This window comes from Cataglyphis hispanica, chromosome 13 (genome assembly GCF_021464435.1).
Source record: "Cataglyphis hispanica isolate Lineage 1 chromosome 13, ULB_Chis1_1.0, whole genome shotgun sequence".
Classification (NCBI taxonomy): Eukaryota; Metazoa; Arthropoda; class Insecta; order Hymenoptera; family Formicidae; genus Cataglyphis; species Cataglyphis hispanica.
In genome coordinates this window covers 1,368,087-1,393,463 of record NC_065966.1, presented here as the reverse complement: position 1 = coordinate 1,393,463, position 25,377 = coordinate 1,368,087, and the positions used below count along the sequence as shown (strand labels likewise).

The following is a 25,377-nucleotide window of genomic DNA, read 5'->3' as shown; positions in this document are numbered from 1 at the left end:
GCTCCGAAAATATACCTGTGATTAAGAGAGTGATAGATTACTTTGTATTATACCAAAAATTGTCTACGCCTAGATATAATAAAAGTTATGAGCGGGGTTTCGGGGGTTATTATTTATGTGAAGTTAGAATTACAACACACATTCGAAGTGTGTTGTATGTAAACATTTTTTCACAGCGCGATGATGTTTAATGGCGTTCAATAAATATATACAAACAATATATACAACAATATTTTTATTATATCATGTACAACTAATCTTCTACATAACAATATTCCTTTTAGCAAAAAAAGATATTCTCCTTTTTAAGTATTCTTTCTAAAATAAATACAGTTCGATTGTGTAAATATTCGCGAAAATATTTTCCGATATTACAATAAAATTAAAACGTACAAAAGATTTATTCGGCAAATGTAACGGCAAGAAGCTGAGCTTAAAGTTCAAAGTTTTATCACGTAAAGTGTGTTTATAATTAAAAATTAAAAATACCTTTTTCTCTTCGAAATTCAGATCGTCACTGCGTAAGGACATGACCCTTGTGATCGAGATAGTAATAGATTTTGCACTATACAAAAAATTCTCTATCCATAGATGTAATAGGAGTCATGAGTGGGACTAAAAAAGGAGTGAAATCAAGTACATATATTTGGAGTGTAAATACATAATGGAACATACTATGTCTAGGTACATTATGACGTAGAACTTCGTTTGCCAATTTCACAGCATTATGCATTCGGCGTTATGAATGCCGTGAAATTGCACCAATTTAGATATATGTGTATTCACATCTATAGATATTTGTGGATCATGACTATTGATTATATATAAAAAAAAAACTTAAATTTAATTTTTTAAATAAATTCCAAAATTTAATCTTTCTCGATTGATTTGACATTGTACGAATTGATTCATCTTTTAATCTTGCTTTTAATTTTTCTCACATATCAAATTATCAGAAAAAGAAATCTGAGTTATAATGCATAAATATATCTCGACATATCAAATATATCAAAATTGACATGTGTCATTTATTTAAATTTTCATGATGCTGAGTTTTTGTCATGTTATATGCAAATTTCTTAACGTATGTGCAGAAATAATTAATTTAAGAATATATTAAGAGTTTGCACAAAATGTGAATGTACAATGCGACTTAATATTAATTTACGATGTCTGAAAATATTCACATTGTCATGTAATTTGTATGATCATTATATGATTTAATTTGTATAACTTTTATCCGCTTTATACAAACATAAATAAATGATTTTAAGAGAAAGAGAAGAATTACGTAATTCTTCTTTCGGTTCTTTATAGATTTTGCCTTTAAGCCTATTTGAATGATAAATTAAAATCGGAGAAACACTCTAGATATAATGAGGACCTGTAAGTACATAATGGGAGAGGGAAGATTATTTACAGGGTCGACAAAGCTGAAACATATATGTATGTATATATATATATATATATATATATATATATATATATATATATATATATATATAAGCAAGCGGCTGAGCGACTGTTTCGAGAGTGCCAGGTTACAGATACTCGGCTGTCAAGGACAAGCTTGTCCATTCATTCGTCCGTTCCTACGATCGATCGATCATTCATTCATTCATTCATCCAATTGATTATTACTAGCACACGTGTTGTGTATATACGGTTTAACCGAGATATTTTTTTACCCAGATATTTTACATACTTTACTTTCAAGAGAACTGTCACTTCTGTAGATAGATATTTTTTTATACATATCGCGAAAAATTTAATTTTCGGAAATTATGCATCTCTACGTGCACGTATATTTGTTTTATAAACCAGATCGCACAATGCCTGCGCATAGTAAAGCATTCAAATCACTTCCAGCGATCGTAATCCTTCGGTACATAAACGCTATTCAATTCCAAACTAATTTCTCGTATGCCTAGTCATTAGAGAGAAGAAAATTCGCTTACCACACTTGATATTATTTGATTTAAACAATTAATTAAAATTGATACCACAAAGAAAGTATGAATATTTATTAAAAGGTAATGCCTTGAAAAATGTATTAAAGCATATGTAAACATATACTTATTTAATAATATTGTCATTTAGCTATTACATGCTAAGATGTGTAAAAATTAATTACAAAATTAATTATAAAAATTATTTTAGCTTATCTTTTCATAAATTTATCATTAGAGAAATTTTTTTTCCCTAATTATATCAGAAGTAATATTTCAAAATCTCCACTTCAAAGAAAAAATATCGACTAATATGTATGTATATTTTTAACGTTTGATAAGAATTAAAAGAATAAAAATTGCGACATTTGCAAGCCAACTTCGATACATTTGTGAGTTTGACTGTTTGACCGCTTTACAATCACATTCGCACACAACTCACCTCGGACTTTTAATGATCCCCGCGCTAATTGCTTATTGTTTTCTCCGAGAAGTAAACTCGCAATTGCGCGCTCTGACCTCAGGAACGCGATCTATCCGTCCAGAAGTATAAAACATACGATATATGTTTGTGTATTCCAGAAATATATATCCATACATTTTTCATAATATAAAAAATAACGTATATAAATCCTTTTTTTCCTGCACTCATGCTAGTTTTGTTCAACAATATATAACTTTAGTCTGTTATACTTACAATAAAATTGTGTACAAGCAGATTAAAGAGTACAAAACGACGTAGGTCTCTCCGCGCATGCTGTTGTAACTTTAAGATGGATCGTCGCCTTCTTTTTTTATTGCTTCTATTCATGAGATTTTACATTTTACAGAGGTAATAAACGCGTGAATATTGTCCATTTATTGCAACAAATAATTGACTCAATCCATGAGTACGTATATTGCAGGAGGATTTGTATAGCGTAATTATACGTGAACCGAATTTTCAAGACAAGTAGATATTGCTTCATAATGTCAACAGTCATTACTGTAATCGCGTGAAATATAACAGTTTATCATATTTCTCGTGATACAATTATTTACAATAATTTTTCGATAACAATCTCAACAGATTAAAATTTTAAATATATAAAAGCAAATATTCATGAATTCATCTTGAGTTAGCTTATAAGTTGCGGATATGTCAAAACAAAAAATTTGTATAAAATTAATGAACACATACATTCATCAATTTATACAGTCACAAAATATAAAGAATTGCCTTCATAATATATGCATTGCAGCTTCATGATACAAAGAAAATTACTATTTGAATAAATGCCAAAGTTATATAGTGGGAATCATGAATATAAGTACATATATACTTTATCTATTTGTTATATCAGTAAGAAAAATCTAGAAAGTTATGATCAGTATGTGAAATAACATTACATAAAGAATTTAAGGGAGTGACTCCCTTGCTTTGAAACATGTTTCTACATTTTCCATTATGGAGTGTTTATAACATTAATATTGGTTTAACATAATGAATATAACAAAAAAATATTTAATCAATTGTTATTCAATATCTTTGTTTCAATATTTCTGTACAAATACACACTTACTCATGTAGCTTTCGTAATTTGGTTGCTAGTCTGACAGAGATTGATATATTAATAAATTTAATAATTAATTTAGAATGTAGTCATTATATAAATAATATAATCTAAAAAATGAATTAGATTCTTGTAATAAGATATATATTCACAAAAATATATCGGAATTTTAATATGGATCTCAATTCTTTGAAAAAGATAATGTAGCATATTTACTATGTATTATCTTTTATCTCAATGACAAATTGTTGTAGATAAAAATAAAAAAAAAGAACATGGAGAGTATATTAAAACGAGAAATTCAGTCCAAAAATCCGTATAGATCTTTTAATCAAATTAACACGATCGCTTAACATGAGTTATAGTTTTAACGAAACACGACATGTCAGATGTTCTTTGAAATCGGAAAGGAATCGATACAGCATCGTGGATCTTAAGATTGCACGATTGTCCGACTGCACAAAAAGCGGAGTTCCCGATTTACTTCGGATCTGCATCTTGCAAATCGTATAATAGAGCGTCGTTCTTAACCGATGATTAGGCCGCAACCCAGTCTAAACTGCTGCTTGCTGTGATTGATCATACCGCTAAGTGCGAACGAAAATGGTAACGGTTGTAGCCTCTTTTCTAGAACTGCTCCTACTGTCCAAGTCGTATCTACACTACCTATAACACATTATAAATCAAACAAAAATTAAAGAATCAGGTAAGATTATGATAAATTTTATGCAGACTGATTTCGAGCACAAACATACCTTTAAACACTAAATCCGCTTTAGGTAAATCGACTTGATAAGCGATTGTTGCCGTCGATTCCTGCATGCGCGCATTGATTTCCAATTCCACGCCTACTTGTAATTGTTGACTAGCACGTTGGTGGAAACAGAGATGGCAAGCGGATGGACCTGAGGAGATAATTATTTATAAAATGTAGAGAAATTACATTGGAAATATATTATTGAGAAAATCAGAACATCACTTACTAATGCTGCCACTAAATGTGGAGTCACCGAGCGTATATCTTCCTGCAGCGGACAATAATGCGATTTGTCCACCTGGCAAACCAGGTCCACGTTGATATGCAAGCTCACCACCCAATGCGAGTGACGGAGTTAAGCTTTGTAAGTAATGTAAAACAAGTACACCTGAAAATAAATTGATAATATTTAATATAGAGATATAGAGTTGTATATATTCAACAATATTTTTTAAGTTATAAACTTACCAGAACAATTAAGGATGTCTGGATTGCCTAATGTTAACGAGCAGGTATATGCATCACCTCGATAATCAGCTGTCATTTGTATAGCGGTGAATTTATTTCTCTGCACTTGTGCTGCCAATTTTCCTTTGAGTTTTGAACTAAGCTGATGAAGGATATTGGCATTAAGATTTCCACTTGGATCAATGTCGCCCAACAATACAGGATATGCCTCTGTAGGTGAAATTTGTTTTGTACCAACATAAGTTGCACCAAATCTAAAAAATTAATTAAATGACATGATAAATTTATATGTTGTAAAATAAATAAAAATTATCAAAACAAAATATATATATCCATGTTGATTTACCTGTAACCAGACTGTATCACAGAACTCATATTAATGGTATGTGAAATATGGAAATGGTTGCTCAATCCTTTATTGACAACCAATTTTGCACCCTCAAAATTTATAGGAAATATATCTATAAAATAAATATATAAATGTAGTCAATTGTTAATTATACATACACATAAATCATAGTATAACAAAATAGCAAAGTAAGTTGATCAGATAATACAATAACAATATAACAAACTAATTTTAAAAAAATTTCATTTTCTAACATATATCAGAATAATAGACTTGTATCATATTATATAATCGATCATATATATCGAGCTTCTATGTTCTTAGTTATTTTTTTATTCTGTTTGTCATTTCTTTTAAATTATTTCAATTTTTTATTTTACTTGTTATATGATCACACAAATATGTACTGAAACATCAGTACAAAAGAAGAGTTAAACAATAAGAAATCAAAGAGAACATAACTAATATGAAAATATCCAATTATATTTTTCTTTTGTATTCTAATACAGAGGTGGACAATGTAGAAAGCTATCCAATTAAGAATTTTATGTTAGTCATTCGTAAAGAAATAATTTAGACAGTTTCGGAATAAATTCCGAAAAGTTTTCTGTGATAAAATCAGAAAACACGGGAGTCTACCCGAAGAGAAAATGAGAAGCGCTCGAGGACCATGACTCGTGCTTTGATGAAGTACCTTTACACTTTTTGTGTAGGTCCTCGATGGTACCAGGATTCTCGATCTGAGTAGGCGTCTCGGCAGGCGCGTACACGTCCGTGGACGGGTCCTGTTTCCCTAAATTCGGTGTCAGTCCGGGACCCGGTGGCGGATTGTAAGGCGGCGGAGGTGGAAGACGTGCGGATGCGGCCATCACGTTACCCATTATTTATACGTATTTATTAGTACGATTTATCGCTCGATTTGTCGCGCGCTCGACGTGATCGCGTTCCTTTCGATCCAATCAGTTTAACCGGTTATCAGCCGAGCCAGAAGTCTCAACTTTTTATTTCCACGACGAGGAAAACGGGCCGGATGATCCTTACAGGGTTATATGGTACAGCGTGTTTCACCGTAAGTCGCCATTTGTACAAAGGGCAAAGTTCCTTTCGCGAACATGATCGGCGCTAGTCGCGCGACGCAGGAATGCCAACGTATTAAAAAGATCTAGTGGAATTACTGTCGATGCTTCGTTCAAAAAAAAAAAATAGTAACAACATGGGATAGCCAATCAGATTCGTTGCTTCGTTCTAAAATCTCTACTTTGAAATGACGCCTGTCATCAATTTCCCACTTTATACTCGCTTTGATTAATTTTTTTTCTTCAAGATTGGCGACGTTGTTCGAGGCGAAATATACCATAAAATTTCAGACACATCGCCATCTGATCGTATCGTTTCGTGATGTACACGAAAATACGGTTATCGTGAGACTCTCGCAGACATTCGAAAAATAAATGAATTTGTCCCACAGCTAGTGTGCGATATTGTTTGTGCTATAAAAAAGCAAGAAGTCTATAAAAGAGAGGGAAAAAACGTGATTCCTTGATAAGACTGTCGTAAATACCTGAGGGTAAGTGTTGCGCGCACTCGGTTCTTACATATGTTATATATGCGCTCACGCTCTGCGAGATGTTTAAATTCTCGCGACTGGAGATAAACGTGTTTTTTATAATTATTTTAATACCTTCATTAACGAAACATTATCTGTAAAGTGATATAATTGAATTACAATAAACAGTATAGTAATAAATAATAATATAGTACATGTGTTGTCAATAAAGTGCAAGCGCGATTCACGAACATTTTTTTCTTTTCTAATCTCTGATATTATAAATTGTATATTATTAAATATTGTATATTATATATTGTACATTATTAAATTTATCACAATCTTCAATAATGATTTTCTGGGTTTTCAGAGAGCTCTATGGATTGTTGTGTTGCCAATCAATATGATTGTTTACAAATCATCACAGAGACATTGCCAAATATCTCGAGTCCAGAGATGTTTGATAGTGATACTGAAAGAAAAGTGGATAATGAAAATGTTAATACATTACTCAATGATAGTACATTGGTAGCGATTAGCCCTCAAAAGCCTTCTCAAATAGAGTTAGTTACAAAGTCAGATAATAACTTGCTAGCCAGAATTCACAAATTTTTGAGAGGTGTGCCACCTCCACCAAGGCATACAATATGTCAGAAAGATTGTTCTGACTTTTTACAAAATATTTATGAAAACCATCAATTTTTCTGGATTGAAAATCCATTATCAAATGAAAGTTTGGAGGTTGCAGAAAGCCCAAAATCTCAAAAGCAGATAACTGCAGAGAAAGAAATTAGGAATATTTCTTATCAATGTACAAAAGGTACTCCAAGAAATTTGTCAAATGCTTTTGATATTTGCAATGTACCAGTTAATTATGCAGAAAGTATAGAATTAGGTACAAACAATACTAATGGTGATAATAGTAATTTAAATATGCAGTATAGTATTCCTATGGGAATAAAAAATCCAGTTAATGCGATTAAAGAAACAGTGAGAGTTCCACCAATCATAGATAACTCAAATGTATCTCACGAACAATCTCTCCTTTATAATACAATTAGTGAAAAGGAGATTATGACTTTAATGTGGCCTCAGGCATATTCTCACAAGTTCCATGGCATACAGTAAGTTGATGTGCATTTAATTTATGATAAAGTATATACAAATCTATTCTTAATATCATTTTTTAAATTTTAGTTATAATAGAAATAGAAGTGTAGAAGAATTCGAAAATTTAACGGTTAAATTATGCGAGAGGTATATAGGAGCTGAAACACAGTCAACTTGTAATATATGGTTTTCGAAAAAAGCACCAGGAAGTGCAAGAAAGCGAGCTTTATTAGCAAAACGCGCAAACGGTCAAAGTCCAGAGAAGAAGTTGTCACATTTAGCCAGAAGACGTAGGACTTTTTGTAAAACTAACTTGCAAGGATTAGGACTCACTGACAAAAAGCAGTTAATGGTACAAATAAAGTATGTGTTATATGTTATATAATATAATATTTAAAAGAAAATAATAATTTTTGAAAAAATTAATTTATTTTTTTGAAATATAGGAAACCTACACATAAGAAAGGGAAAAGTCCAAGAGGTAAGAGTCCTCGAGGCAAAAGTCCGAGAAGTTCGACAAAGAAGAAAGCAGTTCGGAGATTAATGTTGGATGGACCAAGTCCATATAAAACCAAATTAGAGACCTCGAAACGTGCACTGTTTCAAAGCCCTCCATCAGATCATGCCGGACCTAGTAAATTAACTATAAATAATTCAGATTCTCAAAAAATCAAACGTGTTTTATTTGCGACACCAAGAAAGGATGAAACTGAGAATTTGAAACAAGCATCATTGAAAGAAGAAAGCAGGAAAAGAAAATGTGAGGAGGAATTGCAAGGACCACGATTAAAATGGGCTAAAAGCTTATCTTTCGACTGCATGCATGAAATAAAAAATACCTCGAAAGTTACATGGGACAGACACTCGTCGAGCAATGTTCTTTCAAAAAATAATACATCTTTTAATCAAGAGAGGAATGAACTTAGTGACTCACACAGAAAGGTATACATCATTTTTTCTATCTCAATAATTTTTGTGTGTGTGTGTGTGTGTGTGTGTGCGCGGGCATTTTAATGTAATAATTCTTTCTGGCTATATATACACATATATGTACACACGCATATACATATATCCTTATTTGTTTTCAGAAATTACTTTGGGCAGTTGCAGAGGCCTTACGATGCAAAGGTATTGGCATGAATCATCCAAAATTTAAACAATATGCCGCGAGTTTAGCACGCATAATAAAAAAATTCATGCCAGATCTCGAAAATAGGAATATTCCGCGAAAACCTGGTAGTACAACTGATCGCATGTTGAAATTGGCCAAGCATCATGTACTATTTCTTATCGATACTAGACCAATGGATTGACAGTACTCGTTGGTACAATTAGTCAAATTGGAAAAAGTTATACAAACATTTTTTAATGAACAGGACATTATTAAAATGACCAATATGAGTGCTTATATCTTTATCCGCGATGTATGTTTATACACACTGACTTTTATAAAATTTAAATAACATGAAAAAACAAGACGTGTTATAATAATAATAATGTAACATTTAAAAGTGGGATTGTATGTTGTTACACCCCTATTTGCAGGGTATTAAAATATTTTTTAATCTTATACATATATATAAATTTTTCTTTTTTTTTTAAATAAGCATAGTGTTTTATTAGCTTTAAAATAGTTATCTTTCACAACTTATATAAATAATTAATAAAAGGCGCTTTCCTGTGAAGTAAAACGCAATCTACACTTTATCGAATTAACGCATGTATACATATGTCCGTCATATATCTAAAATATGTTTGCATTTAAGACAGTGTGAAAGAGGACGATAAAAAAATAAAGACTAACCGCATCACAAACGCGATGTGGCGCGATTAGTCCTTATTCTTATTTTCATTCCGAGTTTCCGTGCCCAACCCTAGCGATAACCTCGTCCAGGATTTTCGCCAGTTCTTTGTTCTCTTTAGTTTTCTGCTCTACAAGCTCAGCGAGCGAATTACTCTTAAGTTCTGCTTTCCTTATCATTGCATGCAGTTTCACTGTTTCCGCCTCGTTTTGCTTTCGTATTCCGTCCAACTCCAAATTAGCTCTAAAAAAAAGTTATATGTATCAGAATGTGTCTATCTGTCTCATAAGAGATAATGTACATGTATATTACTTTTCCAATTGATTCATTGCATGCTCCTTTAATTGATCATATCGCGTTTCCAATGTCTTTATAGTATCTACATTTTCCTGAATACTTTCTTTTAATACAGTTTCATTATTTTTGTACACTGACACAACTCCTTTGAGTCTTTCATATTTTTGATGTACATCGTTAAATGCTGCTTCCGTATTAGTTAGGTGGTGATTTGCAGCTTGCAACTCTTCTAGCAATTTTGCCTTTTCTTGTTCGAAGTTTGTACGATCCCTTTCCCGTTCTGTGAGTAATCTACTAATCGATTTCTCATATTCTTCCACAACAACCCTAAAAATTGATTATTTCCATATTTTATTCACGATTTACAAGACTATATAAGTTTTATTTATTTATTTATATAATAAACATATATTTTAATAAATATATATTTTAATAATAATATATTTGAATAAATGACTTACGTCATTTGAGTTTTGGTTTTTATTTCTTGTGCCATTTGTGCCTGCATTTTATTAATTTTTTCCTGAAAAGCTGTTTTCTGTCTTTCCAATTCTGCTTCATGCTCCTTTTTCTGTTTTTCTAGTTCTTCTTCTAATTGTAATACCGTCGTTCTTACAACTTCAAGTTCTTTACTCATGTCTATATGATCTGCAATGAGCGGTGCATCGGATTTAGGCTCTTCTATAGGTTGCTCCTGAAAAAATTACGATATTGAAATTTTGATATGAATATTGAATTTATAACATAATGATTATATAAATATACACAGATATTTATTTACATTTTTTTCTTGAGCTTCCTCTAACTTTTGCACCGTTCCGCTAGGAAGAGGACTAAAAAAAAGCAGCCTATCTATAGCTGCTATGGCAGGATTACGTTTTGGTGTACCAATATCAGGCAGAGGCGATTCGCTCTTGCCATTTTGCTCTTCATTTATTGGTGGGGCATTACCTTGAGGCAACATGCTGGTATTCGATATCAATGGGTCAAATTTAACATACAAAGATTCTGTTCTAAGACGATCTGTATGCTTAGAATTACTTTGTGCTAACAAGAAGTCAAATGTCGAAGGATCTTGAAAAACTGCAAATAATATCATTCAATTAATAAATCTCACAAATTTGCGAACGAAAGTCTTAAAAATGTCTAATATACTATACTTACTTTCATCTGTTGCACTGATAAACTGATCTGTCTCTTCTACGAGTTCCTGTGAAGGATTGAGCAACTCATTAGTAACTTTTTCTACCGTGGATCTGAATTCTTCGAAATCTGGTTGGTTATTGCTTAAGAACAACGTAGTACTTTGTCGTTGAGGCTGAAATTCTTGATATTGTTCTTCATCTGATGGAAAGTTTATATTATCTACTTCTTGTAATGTAAGCGTACGATCAAGATCTTCTTCGATAGTCTCCTTTTCTTTAGCAGCATTCGTCGAAACTGTACTATTCACGATATTTTCTTCTTTTTCTATAATTATAGTTTCTAATAGATTACACTGTTTTTCTATAACATGAGTCTGATTATTTATTTCTTTTTCAGGTGAAAAACTCTGAGTTTTATTCAATACCACATTATTTATTATTTCTAAATCTTCTCTATCGACATTCGTTTGCAAGTTTTCTTTAACTTCCAATATTTTTGGCTCTATAATACTGGTCTTGTTTAATTGTTGTGTATTGTCTTCTTGGTTATCTGACACAACACAATTATCCAATCGTAATAAGTCTTGTTCCTTGGTAACTTTATTTTCTGGTTGAACGACAGGACTATTTATACTTATTTGGGATAACACACATGATTTTTTATGGGTATCATTAGAAGGTGATAACACTGTTAATGAAGTTTCTTCTTTAAATTCTGATAAATCATGTACATTATTTCCATTTGATTTATTATCGATATCTTCTAACGATAACGATATATTGGGTATACTGGATGACGAAGGGCCCTCCGTATATTGTGCTAACGAGGACGGAACAGAAACTTTGACAAGACACAATTTTGGATTTTCTAATGTTTCGAAATTGCTATTGTTTTCTACGATTTGTTCTTCATCGAATTTACTAACGTTGGGAATTAAATCGTCATATGAAATGTAGGTAGTTGTTACGTTCAGATTATCATCCGCATTATTCGTTGGGGATGAATCCTTTACAATATTACTTGCGATGCCACATGTCGCAGAATTATTAACGATATTATCGCTGTCTTGTGATAGAATATGTTTATCGATCAATTCTTCTATTTGCGATGCATGTTTATTCACCGGGTACGAAGCCACAAATTGCGAATCTTGAATAGGAAGCGTGCTCTTAGACAGCTCAAAAGTATTCGGTTGATTCAACGATACATACGTTGTCTCATGTAATACAGTATCCGTCTCGATTACTTGCGTCTCATCACCAGCGTTATTCGGCAGATCCTCGTTAAGGGAACAATCGCTTGCATGAAACGGCGTCTCATCTGTGGCCGATGCAAAAGTCTGATCCTGACTGAGATCTTGGGTCGCGTCACGCTCACTTTCCAGATGAATGTCGGCGTACGCAGCTATCAAATCCTCCAAGCCAGGTATATTGGGATTGGCGTAAGACGTGTCCGCGATGTCGTCTGAACTTTCGAGCGTCGAATCGGGACATATACCACTGCTGCTTTTCGTGCTTAGAGTGCTGCTAAGGCTGTGGAAACTGCTGGCTGACGAGAGACTCTCCGGAGCCGAGCAGATGTTTTCCGCGACCGATATTACATCGGCAAATTCACGGGCGAAACGGACCTTGACCTCATGCTCCGCTGTCTTTGAGACGTCGTTGCCGCTCTGAAAATAAAAATGTAAACATGTTAAAATGTTTCACGGAAACACTCTTTTCTTATCTCCTTTCTCATGACATTTTAAATGAGGTGTTTGCTTCGAATATTCAGCCGACGGGAATCCTTGTGAGAATTTTATAACAATACACAGCGCAAATTTTTCATCGGGTATACAGAAGTAACTTTCTTCGATGCCTTTTGATGCAAAGATAATGACAAATAATCACATCAATTGTGAGATTTTGATAGAAAATGCCTTCGAAAGTGTGCGCGACAAAATACCGTCTGCGTAGGCGAAGCTGTTCTCGTGCTAACGCGATGAAAAAGTTTATTGATATATTCCATGCCGCATCGATCGCAGCCGAGCGGTGTAATCTGTGAAATACTAACGTTCACTGGGAACATTGCGACTACGTCGCTATGATCAGCTGACAGTCTGACGATTTTTCGTGAAAGAAATTGCGCAACTATCTCGCGCCTCGCTCGAGCTAATTATAAAACATATCGAGAGAGAAAGGCTTTGGCCACTATTCGTGCCACAGTTCCGCTCGCCTTTGCAAGATAGCAACATGGTTACGGAAGAACAGCTGGTGCTGCACATCGAGGAAGGAGACGCTGGAAATCATAACACATTCGTCAGTTTGTGGCTTAGAATGCTCGGATATAACGGTATGCAGCGATTAAATACAGGGGAACGTGAAGTCACGCGATTGGAAGATCACGGGAATATGTATATGTATCTCTATATAAAAAACACCGCAACGTATCATGAAGAGACGTAAAACTTAATTAAATTTATTTCATGACTCGATCAAATTAACACTCATTTAGTTCTACTCTATTTAATATTAACTATATATTTATAAATTATATATATATATCACTACATAATTATAAATAATAATATTATTATATGAACTAATATCAACTATTGTGAAAATGAGCAGAGGAAGGACAATATCCTTTTTTGATAGACAATGCAAGATAACAATGGGCATTCTAATGGCAGAAATCATATTTGCGAGTGATTTTATCTCACGTGGTAATTAACTGAGTATCCGCGCTGCCGAGCAACATAATTCTTGCGTGATGCAACAACGAGATACATAAAAAGAAATAATAATGAAACACTTTGTTATACATGATACATGCAAACTTGTACCTTTGAGAGAGGATTCCCCATAATAATTTCTCGCAAGTGGACTTCCACTTTCGGCTGTCACTAACGCGCAGCGTGGTCCCATATTTACTCGCGAGTTCGAAGAACTCCACGGCGAGACGTTTTCACTTCCCCTTCTGTGCTTTTACCCTTGACACAATTGTTCTCCATCGAAAAAAACATTACCGCGCGTAAATTATTTTGAAAGATTGACATAAATATTATTATTTTAGACGTTAATATTTTCAATACTCGGCCCACATTTCTATTTCACGATTGCATGGATATTAGTACCTTCTCTTTCTCTATCGTAATAAATACCGAATATAATTCACTATCATTAACAAAACTTATCTGACCATGATAATACACGAACGTTTTACTCGCGAGGAAATTTTTTAGTATTATTTTATCAGAAACGAAAAACTGAAGATTGGGAACGTGAGGCGCACAAGCCTACCTTTTGAAAATGAGGTCAATAAATGACAAACGTAAGACGTAGATGACAAAGATGAGTTTAATTCGTTACGAAAAACATGAATTCTCTCGCGCTCCTTATTCGGCGCGCTCTTGACATGATCGAGACTGCAACGCAACCGTCATGCAATGACTCATTCTCATTTGATCACGCTTATGGAGGCTCCAGAACTATCTCGGGGTGTGTCTCTCTCTCTCTTTCTCTCTCATCCCTTAAGATGAATTACCCTCTCTAGCTCAGAGCATGTATTTAAGCGTGCCTCTCTTAACACTTCGATATAAACGATAGTGCTTTTAAGCCACATTAAGTGATTCAACCCAAATGTGAAAATACATAATTCTTTATCACAATTACAGCGTGTTATTAAATTGGGTCGGATATTGACCTTTGTAGACACAAAAACATATCGATTAATAGAGAGAATTACTGAATAATTATATCGCGCAAGATAATACAAAATTATCTAATATATTAGCAAGAAATAATTAGAGAACAGTCCAAAAACATATATAAATTGTGAATTTATGTTCTGTATACAAAATCTGTCCGATTAACAAAAGAATATATTTATTAAGACTCTATTATATCAACGAGAATGAGAGGAGGCGGCAATGACGATAAAAACAGAAATAATAAAATAAACAGATAAAAAAATATATATAGTAGAAGTAGTAGATAAAAGAAAGTGGCTGATAAGATTGTATGATGCGGTAAGTGTCAAGTCAAGTCCTTCCTGACTAATTCCAAACACGACGCTCGTCGCTCTAACGCATCCTTAATGTTCGGAATCTACGACGTGATTGAGCTTCGTAATACGTAACGAAATGGAGAGGAATGTTCCGCGGAAACGGGCCCAAAATTAGGGCCCGTGGCGGGAGGTCAACGACAGATATCTATCTCGCGTCGAAATTCTAATATTAGCCCGACGCGTTCCTTAGTCGATACTCCATAAGTCCACTACCTCACTATCACCACCACTACCACCACTGTCGTCATCGGTCGAAAAGAATCGGCGGTACGGCGCACATACGTGCATGTGCACGCGCAAGGAATCGTCGTCGTCGAAAAAGAAGAGAAAGGGAAAAGGACAATAGGAATGGTCGTCTCACCTTTTTATGAAACGAGAAATCAAGATTAATCCTCAGCGCTGCGGAAAGCTTCACACGACGATGTCGTCGCGCGTCGACCGGACTTTCGGCAAAAGCTGTGCCGCGAGTATCATCGCCTCCGCCGTGATGCCACGGTGATGCATACTAAACTCTCGCACTGCCAAGCCGTACAGTACAGTAGCCGCGCACACGCCGTACGGGCATTATGCCGCAAAGATCACCAACTATGGAGAAAAGTGGTGGGAACAGGACTTCTCTGGTCATATCGAGCCGCGTGAAAGTCTCACGACCAGGGTGGCGCTATCTGGAGCGATACGACTATACTCGGTAACGGAATATGACGAGATAAGAGATAAGTACATCGTCGAGTGTGTAGTGACTGTTGAAGGAGCTGAATTCCAGACGAAGAGAGATCCACATCAAAAGAGATCCTCAATCTGATGAATAGGGATGAGACAGTTCGATGAAAGTGCGTGAGCGTATCTTTATCGCCGATTCATTAGAACACCTGTAATGTGTATTGAGTATTAAGCATTTAGCGCTGCATCGATATGTGTGTTTATATATTCTTATCAATGTGTGAACACATACGCATAGATGTAAATTTTCAAATTAAAATGTTCAGAAATACATTTACTTTTCAGTCTGTTATAAAGAACACATATTTTATGTAAAATTAAATCTAATCACAACATATATACAAACTATTATTACTGCTTTTGACAATATTCGATATCGCGTTCAATTATGATACTTATTCACATTCGTAGAGGTTTTACAGGTATATCACTGCTAATTAATTTGTCATCGAGTTTAGAATAAATTCAAATATAATAGCGTTAAAGACGAGAGGAGCATTTAGTTCGAATTCGCAAAATTCCTAATAATTATCAAAAGTTGATCGCGAGAAACAGAATGAGATTTGATTATATTTCAGAATATATGTGCTATATTCCAGATATCCCGAAGAAAGTGTATATCATGGCATAAGTTTTTCTGAATCGTAGAAAGTATTCGAGGATTTAGTGCCAAAACTCGAATGAATCCGCGTTCCTTTCTTCCGCGGATTCAAAGAAATGCTCCCCTATGGCGGGAAGCAAAACTTATTTTTGTTTCAGGGTACTTCTCTCTCCTGGAGATACGGAGTTTATTTATAGCAATACATTCTCCCCGGTCTGGCTATCAGCCGCGAAAGCGAAAAGAGAAGAGTGCGAAGAAGGTTGAAAGGAAGAAGCTGCATCGGCTCTATATCCGTATTATTTAATTCCATGCAAATAAATGTGGGATAAAAAGTAAGTGTCGCGAAAAGGCATGCTTTCGCCCATGCTTTCATGGAGAAATAAATTTCTTAAATAACATACAATAGAAAAGAGATAACCGTGCTAATGACAAGAAATTTTCATTAATAGTTTATTAACAGTACCTTTCGTCGAATAGGATAAACCGATGATGAATTATGAAGCGTTGCTGTTATTTCTTTCAATATGACCCTTGTGCCATCGCGAACAGGTCCTCCGATGCCCCTTGGGCTCGGCATTGTCGTGCTCTCTTCCATGTATCTTGAAAATTTATCTTGTTCAATCTCCTAGTACGAAATGTCATTTTGTATATATTTGAGCGAAAAAGAAATGTGTAAAAAATTATTAAAAGAATGACAGATAAAATATATTGTTTTCTTGTATATTTCTATATTATTTCATAATACATTAAAATAAATGGAAAATGTGACGCTTATATTCTTCTTTTTTTTGACTGAAAAAGATCGACGTTCTTCGTTATTATCCTTTAGAGAAAAATCGTTGCTTCGTGAATAATCGCGCCGGTGAAGCGTTATTAAGAGTTTCCTGTTATTCCCTCTTAAATTTATGCAAGAAAAAAAGAGGAAGGTCAAGAAAAACAAGATGAGTCTACTTACTGATGAGGGACTGATGAGATATACACGCACTTGAAAACGACGATGCACTCACACACACACACACTTCACTCGACTGTTTCTCGAGAACAAAGGGAACTCGTGCAGAGACGTGTTTACATTTATATACACTCGTTACTTCGATCACTCGGAATGTCGCAATTCGGCGAACACCTTCGGTCGGATTAAGTTTGTCGGACGTACTGCGTACTCGCGTGCGAATTCGTGCGGAGAAAGATCGCGATCGCTGGCTTTGACTAACGGCCGCGAGCCGTTTGACAAACTTGAATGCGAACGTAGCGACGAATCAGGACGCGCCGTTGCGTTTTGCGGCGCGATACCGCGGCGCCACACGAATCTTCCTGTCAATCGGTAATGCAGTATCCTCGAAACGCGCCGCGATATTCGATAATCGAGCTTCGTTCAATTTAAAATCGGGAGCCAGCCGCGGATCTTTCCCGCCTTGTCGCAGCTGTTGCGCCAACGTGCGATCGATGCTAAATCATGATTAAATTCCTTTCTTGATTATCTTTTGACAATATATTGTTTAAAGTATAGATTTGAACACGCAGTTTTATAATTCTCTCTGTCTCTCTATAAATAATACAAATAAATTAGTCTTTGAAAATACTAGAATAATCGTTTACATTGCCATAAATTTGCAAATTTATTTATTGTCAAACTCTACAAATATGTATAAACTGCCGCGTTATTATTACATGCCGGGCAGTGCAAAATTCACCACAAAATTTTAATGCTTACTCATTAAGGATTATTAGTCTTTTTTTTTCGTTTTATCATTACGCTCGATCCTTTCGCTCATCTCTCGCTCATCTCTCTTCACTCCAATTTAAGAGAGAAGAATAAAGATTTTTTATAATAGATTCTCCATAATATACATATACATAAAAATACATGCATCCGACACAATAAAGCGCTGCCGTAATACATTGCATTACAATAAAGCATGTCGTATAAAAGAATACTATTCACAATGCACTCTCTCTTTCTCTCTTAAAATCAGGTAGAAATATTTATTTAAGGGCACTTCTTCCAGGCACAAACATTTCTCTCTCTTCTTAAACTTATATTTGTAAAATAATAAACATAAGTTAATCCTACTGTTAATATAAAATGTGAAATTTCAGTGCATGGATATAATCACAGAAAATAGCCATGTATATGGCTCCTATTTTAAGTCCATAAATGTTTTTTGAAGAACTTTTATAAATACAAAGCCACTTTTTTAATTTGATATATTAAGTGATGTTAAACTGAGTGTGCTGTGTGGTGCACATTTAAAAAATGTTTGATGTCTTTTACTGAATCTTATTACTAAAATCCAATCATTCAATTGTAACGATGAATGCGATTAGAAAACATGTTATATACAAAAATATATCACAACGCCCAATCAGCATTTTCTCATATTTGCATGTGGCATTGCTTTTTCCAAAATACACTATTAAAAAATATAAATATAATCCTATATAAATCATTGTAACTGCTGAGTAATTGACGACCGAATATAGTAAACAACAATTTACCATATGTAGTAGAAAAAATGCTTGCAATTACTTGGTTATGTGTAAGGATGTAACTGTGGTGTAGGACACGATGACAATGGAGAATTTTTTTGATTACTAGATGGTGGAGTTAAAAGGCCACTCTCGTTCGGGCTTTGTCTACCAGATTCAATATTCGTGTCTGAATCGTTCGCATAACCATTCAGAACTCCTCCAACCAATCGTTGCTGGGCTCTTTCTAACATATTCAAATCAACTACATGAGTCTGTATACGATGCGATTCGTCCATAACAATATTAGGTACAGTGGCCTTCAATCCAGATCCAGAGTGTGATTCTATAGATGTGATTGTAGACCTTAAAAGAGACTGGGATTCCTCTTCTGCGACAGTAGTGGCAAATGCTGTGAGCCATTTGACACAGGGAGCAAGCTGTTCCCATGAAAGCCGGGATACTCTTATTGCGCACTCTCTTCCTTGAGTATGATAAATTGCTGCTGCGGCTATGTGACTGTATGGAAACTTTAAACAACCTTCATCCAAAGTTGCCAAATCTAATAATTGAGCCGCTTGAGAATATTGCAGTCCACCGTATTGTGGGTATATAAAAGTGTTTGGTTTGGACGAGTCGCCTGACTCAATTTGCATGTAAATATTGAGCCAACCTGGAGCAGTTATCGGAGACAAATTCCACCCAAGTCCTTTTAAGATGACTAACTCTTTTCCTAAAATTTCTTCCTCTGTACAGGCTCCATCCGTAACGTATGCAAATTCCGCGATTTTGGGTGGATATATTTCTTCAACCTGTAAATATATTATAAATTAAGCACTTTATTTCAAAATTGTTAAACATAAACATATTTTTAGATTGCAAAAATAAAATTTTATTTATATCATTTTCAAACAATTAAATAAGTTATGATAAATGTATGAAGGAACGAAGACATTTACAAACCTTAGATGCAATAAAAAGACAAGTTATTCCTATGAGTTGCAATTGATTCTTGGGTAAATCGCGATGAATAGACAGATATCTATCTATATAGTCCATGGCAAGGTAATAAGTTTCCCTATGTAGTTTATACACTTCGCAAACTTCAATTAACCAATCCAATAGAATTGCTCTCATCTGTGGCTGCAATGTTGGATGTCTTTGGAACATTTCTGGATCTCTCTGAATTAAAGTTTTCTCATCCCCAAGGCACATAAGAGACCATACTAGGGTGCCATCGGCCCATGGAAGAGATGGTAATGGACTAGGTCTAATAGATGTGCTATTAGAGGCTGATGGTGTTAAAAAACAAGTTGAAGTTCTTAATTCCGACCATGTAGCTGGTTCTTGCTGTTCTTTCAATGGGGATGTCTGATGTTGAGGAGTGCATGCAGTATCTACTGAATGTGTACTATGACAAGATTCCGTATACGAGACATGAGACAATGCTGCTACTTTAGCAGGTGGATATATGTTTTCCGAATCCTCTGAAAGTTCTGTTGTACGTCTCTTACGTTTTAAAGACTGTGCCTTGCCTCCTTGCAAGTAAGTTTGCAACGACTTTTTCTCCTGCAAACTAAATGTACAACAAAATTTATCACCCATTCTAAAATTTCTCCTAATAGTCTCTGTTCAGTTTGTACAAAGCAAACAAGATAAATCAAAATAAAGATATTTCCTACTAATGTACAAAAATACAATCGTCAAAAATTTTTTTAGAGCTAATATGCTGTTAGTTTGTAGATTTATATTGTAAGCAGGGTTATTGGAAAATATAAAAAGATACTAAATTATCGCCTTATTTAAGGAAAGTGGTTAAAGTTTCGGAAAAGAAGGTATGTAAAAAACAAAGGTTATAGGAGTAAAGTTCGAGCGGGAAGAAAAAAAAAAATATTTTTAATCAGATAATTGATACGCGCCGAATCGATTTCATCGTACGCTAAATGATCCTGTGCCCACGAAAGAGAGATATATCTTAATTTTTACACCAAATGGAACATCGATCACTCACCTAGTCTGTGGCATCTTGTCGCGTGATTATCGACCTGTAGGAAAAATATTTGCCGTCAGAATTTCCTTCCAAGTGTCCGTGATAGCGGAGATTCTCTGATGAAGCTTTCGTCCAATTTCCTCGATCTAGGTGCGACAATTTCGCTGGGAAAATGATGAAAAACGGAGGAGCGCGCGAAGCCTACACGCACCCGATCGCCATAATGCACATCCTCTTGTGCCGCCTTTGATTCGATATATCGTCTCACAATTTTCATTCGGCGACGATTTCGACGATCGGAAAATTTATTCGTCTCTTTTACAAGCTATTCTGCGGTACGAGCGAGCCGCGAATTAACGATATTCCGGTAAAAATTGAGGACGTGGATCTCGAAGCGCGGGAGTACAGCGCGCGAAATGATGACCAACCCCTGCATGTCCCGTAACGCCCTCTATATGCGCTACATAACCTCAAAGAGGGGGCAGATTTTCCAGATTTTTCTAACACAATTTCACGCGTAACAATGTCGTAATACCTGGATTCCTAAATACCTCCCTTTCCACGTGTAGGCTGCGATTTCTCTGACCGTCCGAATGCGATTCCACGATCGGCGTCCCTTCGACGAGATGCCACGCTCGATCAGCTCATACGGCCAAAATTACCCCTCGGAATACAGTAATCGACGTCGATTGGGTTAATAGATACGTGTCCTGATGTTAGGACGAGGCGCATCGGGCTCAAAGGGTCGTGCGCGGCAAACGGAAGGTGCAAAAGCCCGCCGAAGCCACGCAGCTGCGCGTCACGCACATGTGTTTCTCCTCTCGATCCACGTTGCCTTCGATTGCGATTTTCACATCGGACTTCCGTATCAAAGAATGCATTCACGGTCTTACGCACGTAGACGATTATAGAAAACTTGACAGAAGACGGAAACAAGGGCACGATTCTCTCTTCTTTCGCGCGAGACAAACTACTGGCGCTTGTGAATTGGCGTTTCGCGGGAACGCCGAAACGGTGAGCGCCTGGATGCGCTGCTATACTCGTCGCCTATTGGCTGGTCGGGTACGCGGCACAGCTGGCGCTCAGCTGATCCGTCGTACACATACAAACACGAGCCTATGCACACGATATTGCACTCAGCGACCACGCGGGAAACGTACGCGCGTAAATCGTTGCCGTTCGCGGGCTTTTCCTGCTTTCGGCTAGCTGTTTCGGGGGCAAGGAACGCGGCTCTTGCCACGTATCGTTCATTATATATATTATACCTGCATGCTACGCGATTATGCGGCGATAAGAAGCGAATTTTGAGGGGATTAATATTCATCAAAGCATTGCTTTTTTACTACAAATTATTCGATGTATTAAATTTTTATCCGACTATCTATTATGCGTGCATAATATGATATAATGACACCTATGATGCGATCGAATATTATGTGACTAATGATGTAAAGAGATAAACTTTTTAGATATGTGCACGTGTTTGCGACGATAATTGAATATCGATATATTGATATATGAAAAGAATAATTTTAAATAAAAGTAAGAAAATACAAAAAGTTTTGTAAATGTCAAAATATTTGTTACAAAAACAAAGTTTTTTTTAATCATTTGTTATTATTTGTCAAATCGAAATGTGTTAGCATATATTATTCAATAGTATTAAAAGATATATATATATATATATATATATATATATATATATATAATAAAAATATTGTGCCATGATAACAGTACTGTTTTACCCACAAGTGCATTTCACACAAAGGAGTTCCAAAAGTAACCACGATATGGTGCATCTGTCGCAGAATCGTCTCCTAAAAATCACCAATCATCTAGATCGCAAATTATTCAAGTTGCTCCGATAATGTCTGACATATATATAATATGTATATACAAAAGTTTTACATTAGTGTGCGTGCAATCCACGCATACGAAAAATAAACTTGTGACGATCACAGAGAAAGATAAACTCACATGACTTTTTGTTCCAATTTTCATTTTCCCTATAATTCCTGGCCTCTAATTTTTTTTAGCGAGTAATATAGACTTTGTCATTTACTTCATACGGTCGGTAAATGATAGTGAACCCGTATTGAACAGTATCAAATGTTTTTACACTTTCCACTTTCTCAAAATAGCTGTTAATATGACTTTTTCTTCGAGTAAAGCAAATCTTTGGCCGATACAATTTCTTGGTCCAGCGCTGAATGGAACATAATTATGTTCCATTATTAAGCATATGGATTCCTATATTTCGAATTATCCGCAAGAAAGCGATCTGGATCAAACTTTTTTGGATCTGACCAAACTTCCGGATTTCTATTCCCAATAGGACTGTAGTATCTTTCGAAAGCATATGATCACCTAAAATAAAATAAATTATTATAAACTTCTGCCATTCATAAAATTTTATATTGATAAACTTTTTAAATATAAATGTTCTTAGAGTTAGGAAAATTCAGGTTTATAGAGCATAATTATTGGTTTTATGCCAATCCATAAAACGAAAATTCCTATGTTGCTCAAACCATTGTACACGTTCTGTGGTAATTACATAATACGTGGTAAGTACATAATCAAATATTCAATATTTATTATACTGATTTTCAATAAATAACAAATTTCATGTTTTAAGTTTTTTGTCAAAAATATATAGATAATTTTTGTAAAAGTATATAATAGCAATATTTTATTCATAAAGTTTTTCACCATAATCTGCCAGTTTCAATATTCCAAATGCCACGCCAAAAGGAAATCTACCGACTTGAGGAATGTTTTTTAGGTTTCGTTGAAGAACATATTGATGATATATTGTCGATATAATTGCAAAGATTATTAAAAGAACGAACAATTCGCTTAGTATTAAAAAGATTAAATCCATTCTCGTAGCCTGTAAACAAATTAAACAATTTAAATTATATTTAAATATGTAAATGCAAATTACTACAGATTATTTTTAAAGTAGAATCACATTGAATTTTACACATATTGACAAATAATACATTGACACGATGTTAATATCATTATTATCTCTACTAACTGGAAAAATTTCATAAAAATACTTTATAATCAATGTTGGTGAGAGTATTTCGTCAGCGCAATATTTCTCGATTATTTTTTATGTAACTCATTCAAAAGTGGAATCTTTGCTCATTAATCAAGGAATTTACAAAAACCGTAATACATTTGTTACATTCCATTTTTCTAATATATTTATTGAAATCTTTAAAAAAATTTACTGCTTATAATTATTCTTATTTTAACAAAAATTTGAAGATATAATATATATATATATATATATATATATATATATATATATATATAAGTGTTTACAAATTTGAATCAATATTAAATTCCGAATTTTTGATCAAATTTACGCAATAATATAAGTACTCCGTCATCACTGTTTAAGTGAAATATATTTATATAGGTGAGCTTTGTGAAGAATAGATCGCAAGATTTTTAAAGCTTGTTAATTCGGCTTTTAAATAATTACTTGCTATTATTTTATGTAATGCGATTTAAAGAATCGAGTCAGTAAAAAGAAATATTGGTGTTTTATTATAAAATATCTGCCCATATTACTTTGTTTACTAAGTTTTTAATTAAATCACATTTTAACTTTGCTAATTACCTTGTGTCTTGAAAAAAGTAAAAAATGTATATAATATAACAATTTTCGTGTTTTTTATCTGCATGTGATTTAATGATAAAACGGCTCCTGAAATGTTCTACCTGTTACGACGAATGATTGACGAGGTGATGCGATTCAGATAGGCGTCTTATAGTGCGCTAAAGATTCTATTGCAAATGTAAATCTTTTCCTTTGGTATCTGTTGATGCAGCTTCCGTCAGTCTGCTTTCCAAAGTCCATCTCTTTTTTTCTAAAATTATATTCTTTTCACATGCACCATGTTTGTGATAAATCATACAGGATGTTTAAATAATCATTTCAAGTAAGTCATAGGTCAAAACGTTTTTTAGTTTTTTCGTAAGAAAAATATGCATACATAGCAAAATTTGTATTTGCAATAAAAATAGAATTAAAATATTAAACGCTGCATAAAATTAAGTCGCGAAGTCAACAAAGTTGTTTATTACGACGCAAAATCCCGAGCCATTTTAAGGAAAATCTTGAATCATGTTTGTATTCTTTAAGCCAAATGAAAACATTGTGATTCACTTCACTTTACATGAGCTTCAGATTTTAGATATCTTGATAATTTTTTGACATCAGCTTGTTGAATTATAATCGATTAATGAACGTCTATAATTTAAAGTCAAATAGTTTGCTGGTTTGACTGAATTTGTGACTTGTTGACAACTCGTTTTCATATACTCTTCTGTACGTTCTATAGTAAATATTTCTCATGAAAGTCTAATTTGAGATCCTGATATACGCTTCATAATTGCATAATGTTTATCAAATGTGTGCTTTCATGAATGATCAATGCAATACATTTTTATATATGTTTGTCTTTCATTCATCATGAAATTTTTAATTTGTTGTAATAAAACAATTTTTATAACAATAAAAAAATTACATAATAAAATAACTTAAGAAATAATC

The 25,377-nt window shown here is 34.2% G+C and overlaps 4 protein-coding genes and 1 long non-coding RNA gene across 9 annotated transcripts; 1 reads left to right on the top strand and 4 right to left on the bottom strand.

Annotated features, from left to right (window-relative positions):
* Positions 1-3,448: 3,448 nt before the first annotated feature.
* Positions 3,449-6,178, bottom strand: LOC126853873 (mitochondrial import receptor subunit TOM40 homolog 1). The gene is made up of 6 exons (XM_050599978.1): positions 5,771-6,178; positions 5,074-5,188; positions 4,728-4,981; positions 4,486-4,647; positions 4,258-4,407; positions 3,449-4,168 (listed from the first exon to the last, which is right to left on the bottom strand). The coding sequence occupies exons 1-6, from the start codon at positions 5,955-5,957 to the stop codon at positions 4,029-4,031; spliced, it is 1,008 nt and encodes a 335-aa protein (XP_050455935.1). The 5' UTR covers positions 5,958-6,178; the 3' UTR covers positions 3,449-4,028.
* Positions 6,179-6,451: 273 nt separating this feature from the next.
* LOC126853864 (uncharacterized) lies at positions 6,452-9,243 on the top strand. Its single transcript, XM_050599965.1, has 5 exons — positions 6,452-6,643; positions 6,993-7,746; positions 7,820-8,095; positions 8,179-8,674; positions 8,821-9,243. The coding sequence occupies exons 2-5, from the start codon at positions 7,001-7,003 to the stop codon at positions 9,043-9,045; spliced, it is 1,743 nt and encodes a 580-aa protein (XP_050455922.1). The 5' UTR covers positions 6,452-6,643; positions 6,993-7,000; the 3' UTR covers positions 9,046-9,243.
* Positions 9,079-17,571, bottom strand: LOC126853856 (transforming acidic coiled-coil-containing protein 3). 5 transcript variants are annotated; one of them, XM_050599932.1, is made up of 7 exons: positions 17,301-17,571; positions 16,809-16,970; positions 10,996-12,646; positions 10,613-10,914; positions 10,293-10,525; positions 9,847-10,158; positions 9,079-9,777 (listed from the first exon to the last, which is right to left on the bottom strand). In XM_050599932.1, exons 2-7 carry the CDS (start codon positions 16,938-16,940, stop codon positions 9,582-9,584), a joined length of 2,826 nt encoding a protein of 941 aa, XP_050455889.1. In that variant the 5' UTR covers positions 16,941-16,970; positions 17,301-17,571; the 3' UTR covers positions 9,079-9,581. The 5 variants fall into 5 exon arrangements, with proteins under 5 accessions (XP_050455889.1, XP_050455890.1, XP_050455892.1 ...); XM_050599933.1 differs by having other exon boundaries at positions 16,809-16,944; XM_050599935.1 differs by lacking the exons at positions 16,809-16,970; positions 17,301-17,571 and adding an exon at positions 15,238-15,329.
* Positions 17,572-17,939: 368 nt separating this feature from the next.
* Positions 17,940-21,833, bottom strand: LOC126853867 (G1/S-specific cyclin-E1). The gene is made up of 3 exons (XM_050599969.1): positions 20,826-21,833; positions 19,778-20,390; positions 17,940-19,626 (listed from the first exon to the last, which is right to left on the bottom strand). The coding sequence occupies exons 1-3, from the start codon at positions 20,837-20,839 to the stop codon at positions 18,880-18,882; spliced, it is 1,374 nt and encodes a 457-aa protein (XP_050455926.1). The 5' UTR covers positions 20,840-21,833; the 3' UTR covers positions 17,940-18,879.
* Positions 21,834-23,323: 1,490 nt separating this feature from the next.
* Positions 23,324-24,588, bottom strand: LOC126853890 (uncharacterized). Its single transcript, XR_007688037.1, has 3 exons — positions 24,442-24,588; positions 23,517-23,697; positions 23,324-23,348 (listed from the first exon to the last, which is right to left on the bottom strand). It is a non-coding gene; the product is annotated as an uncharacterized LOC126853890 (long non-coding RNA).
* Positions 24,589-25,377: the final 789 nt, after the last annotated feature.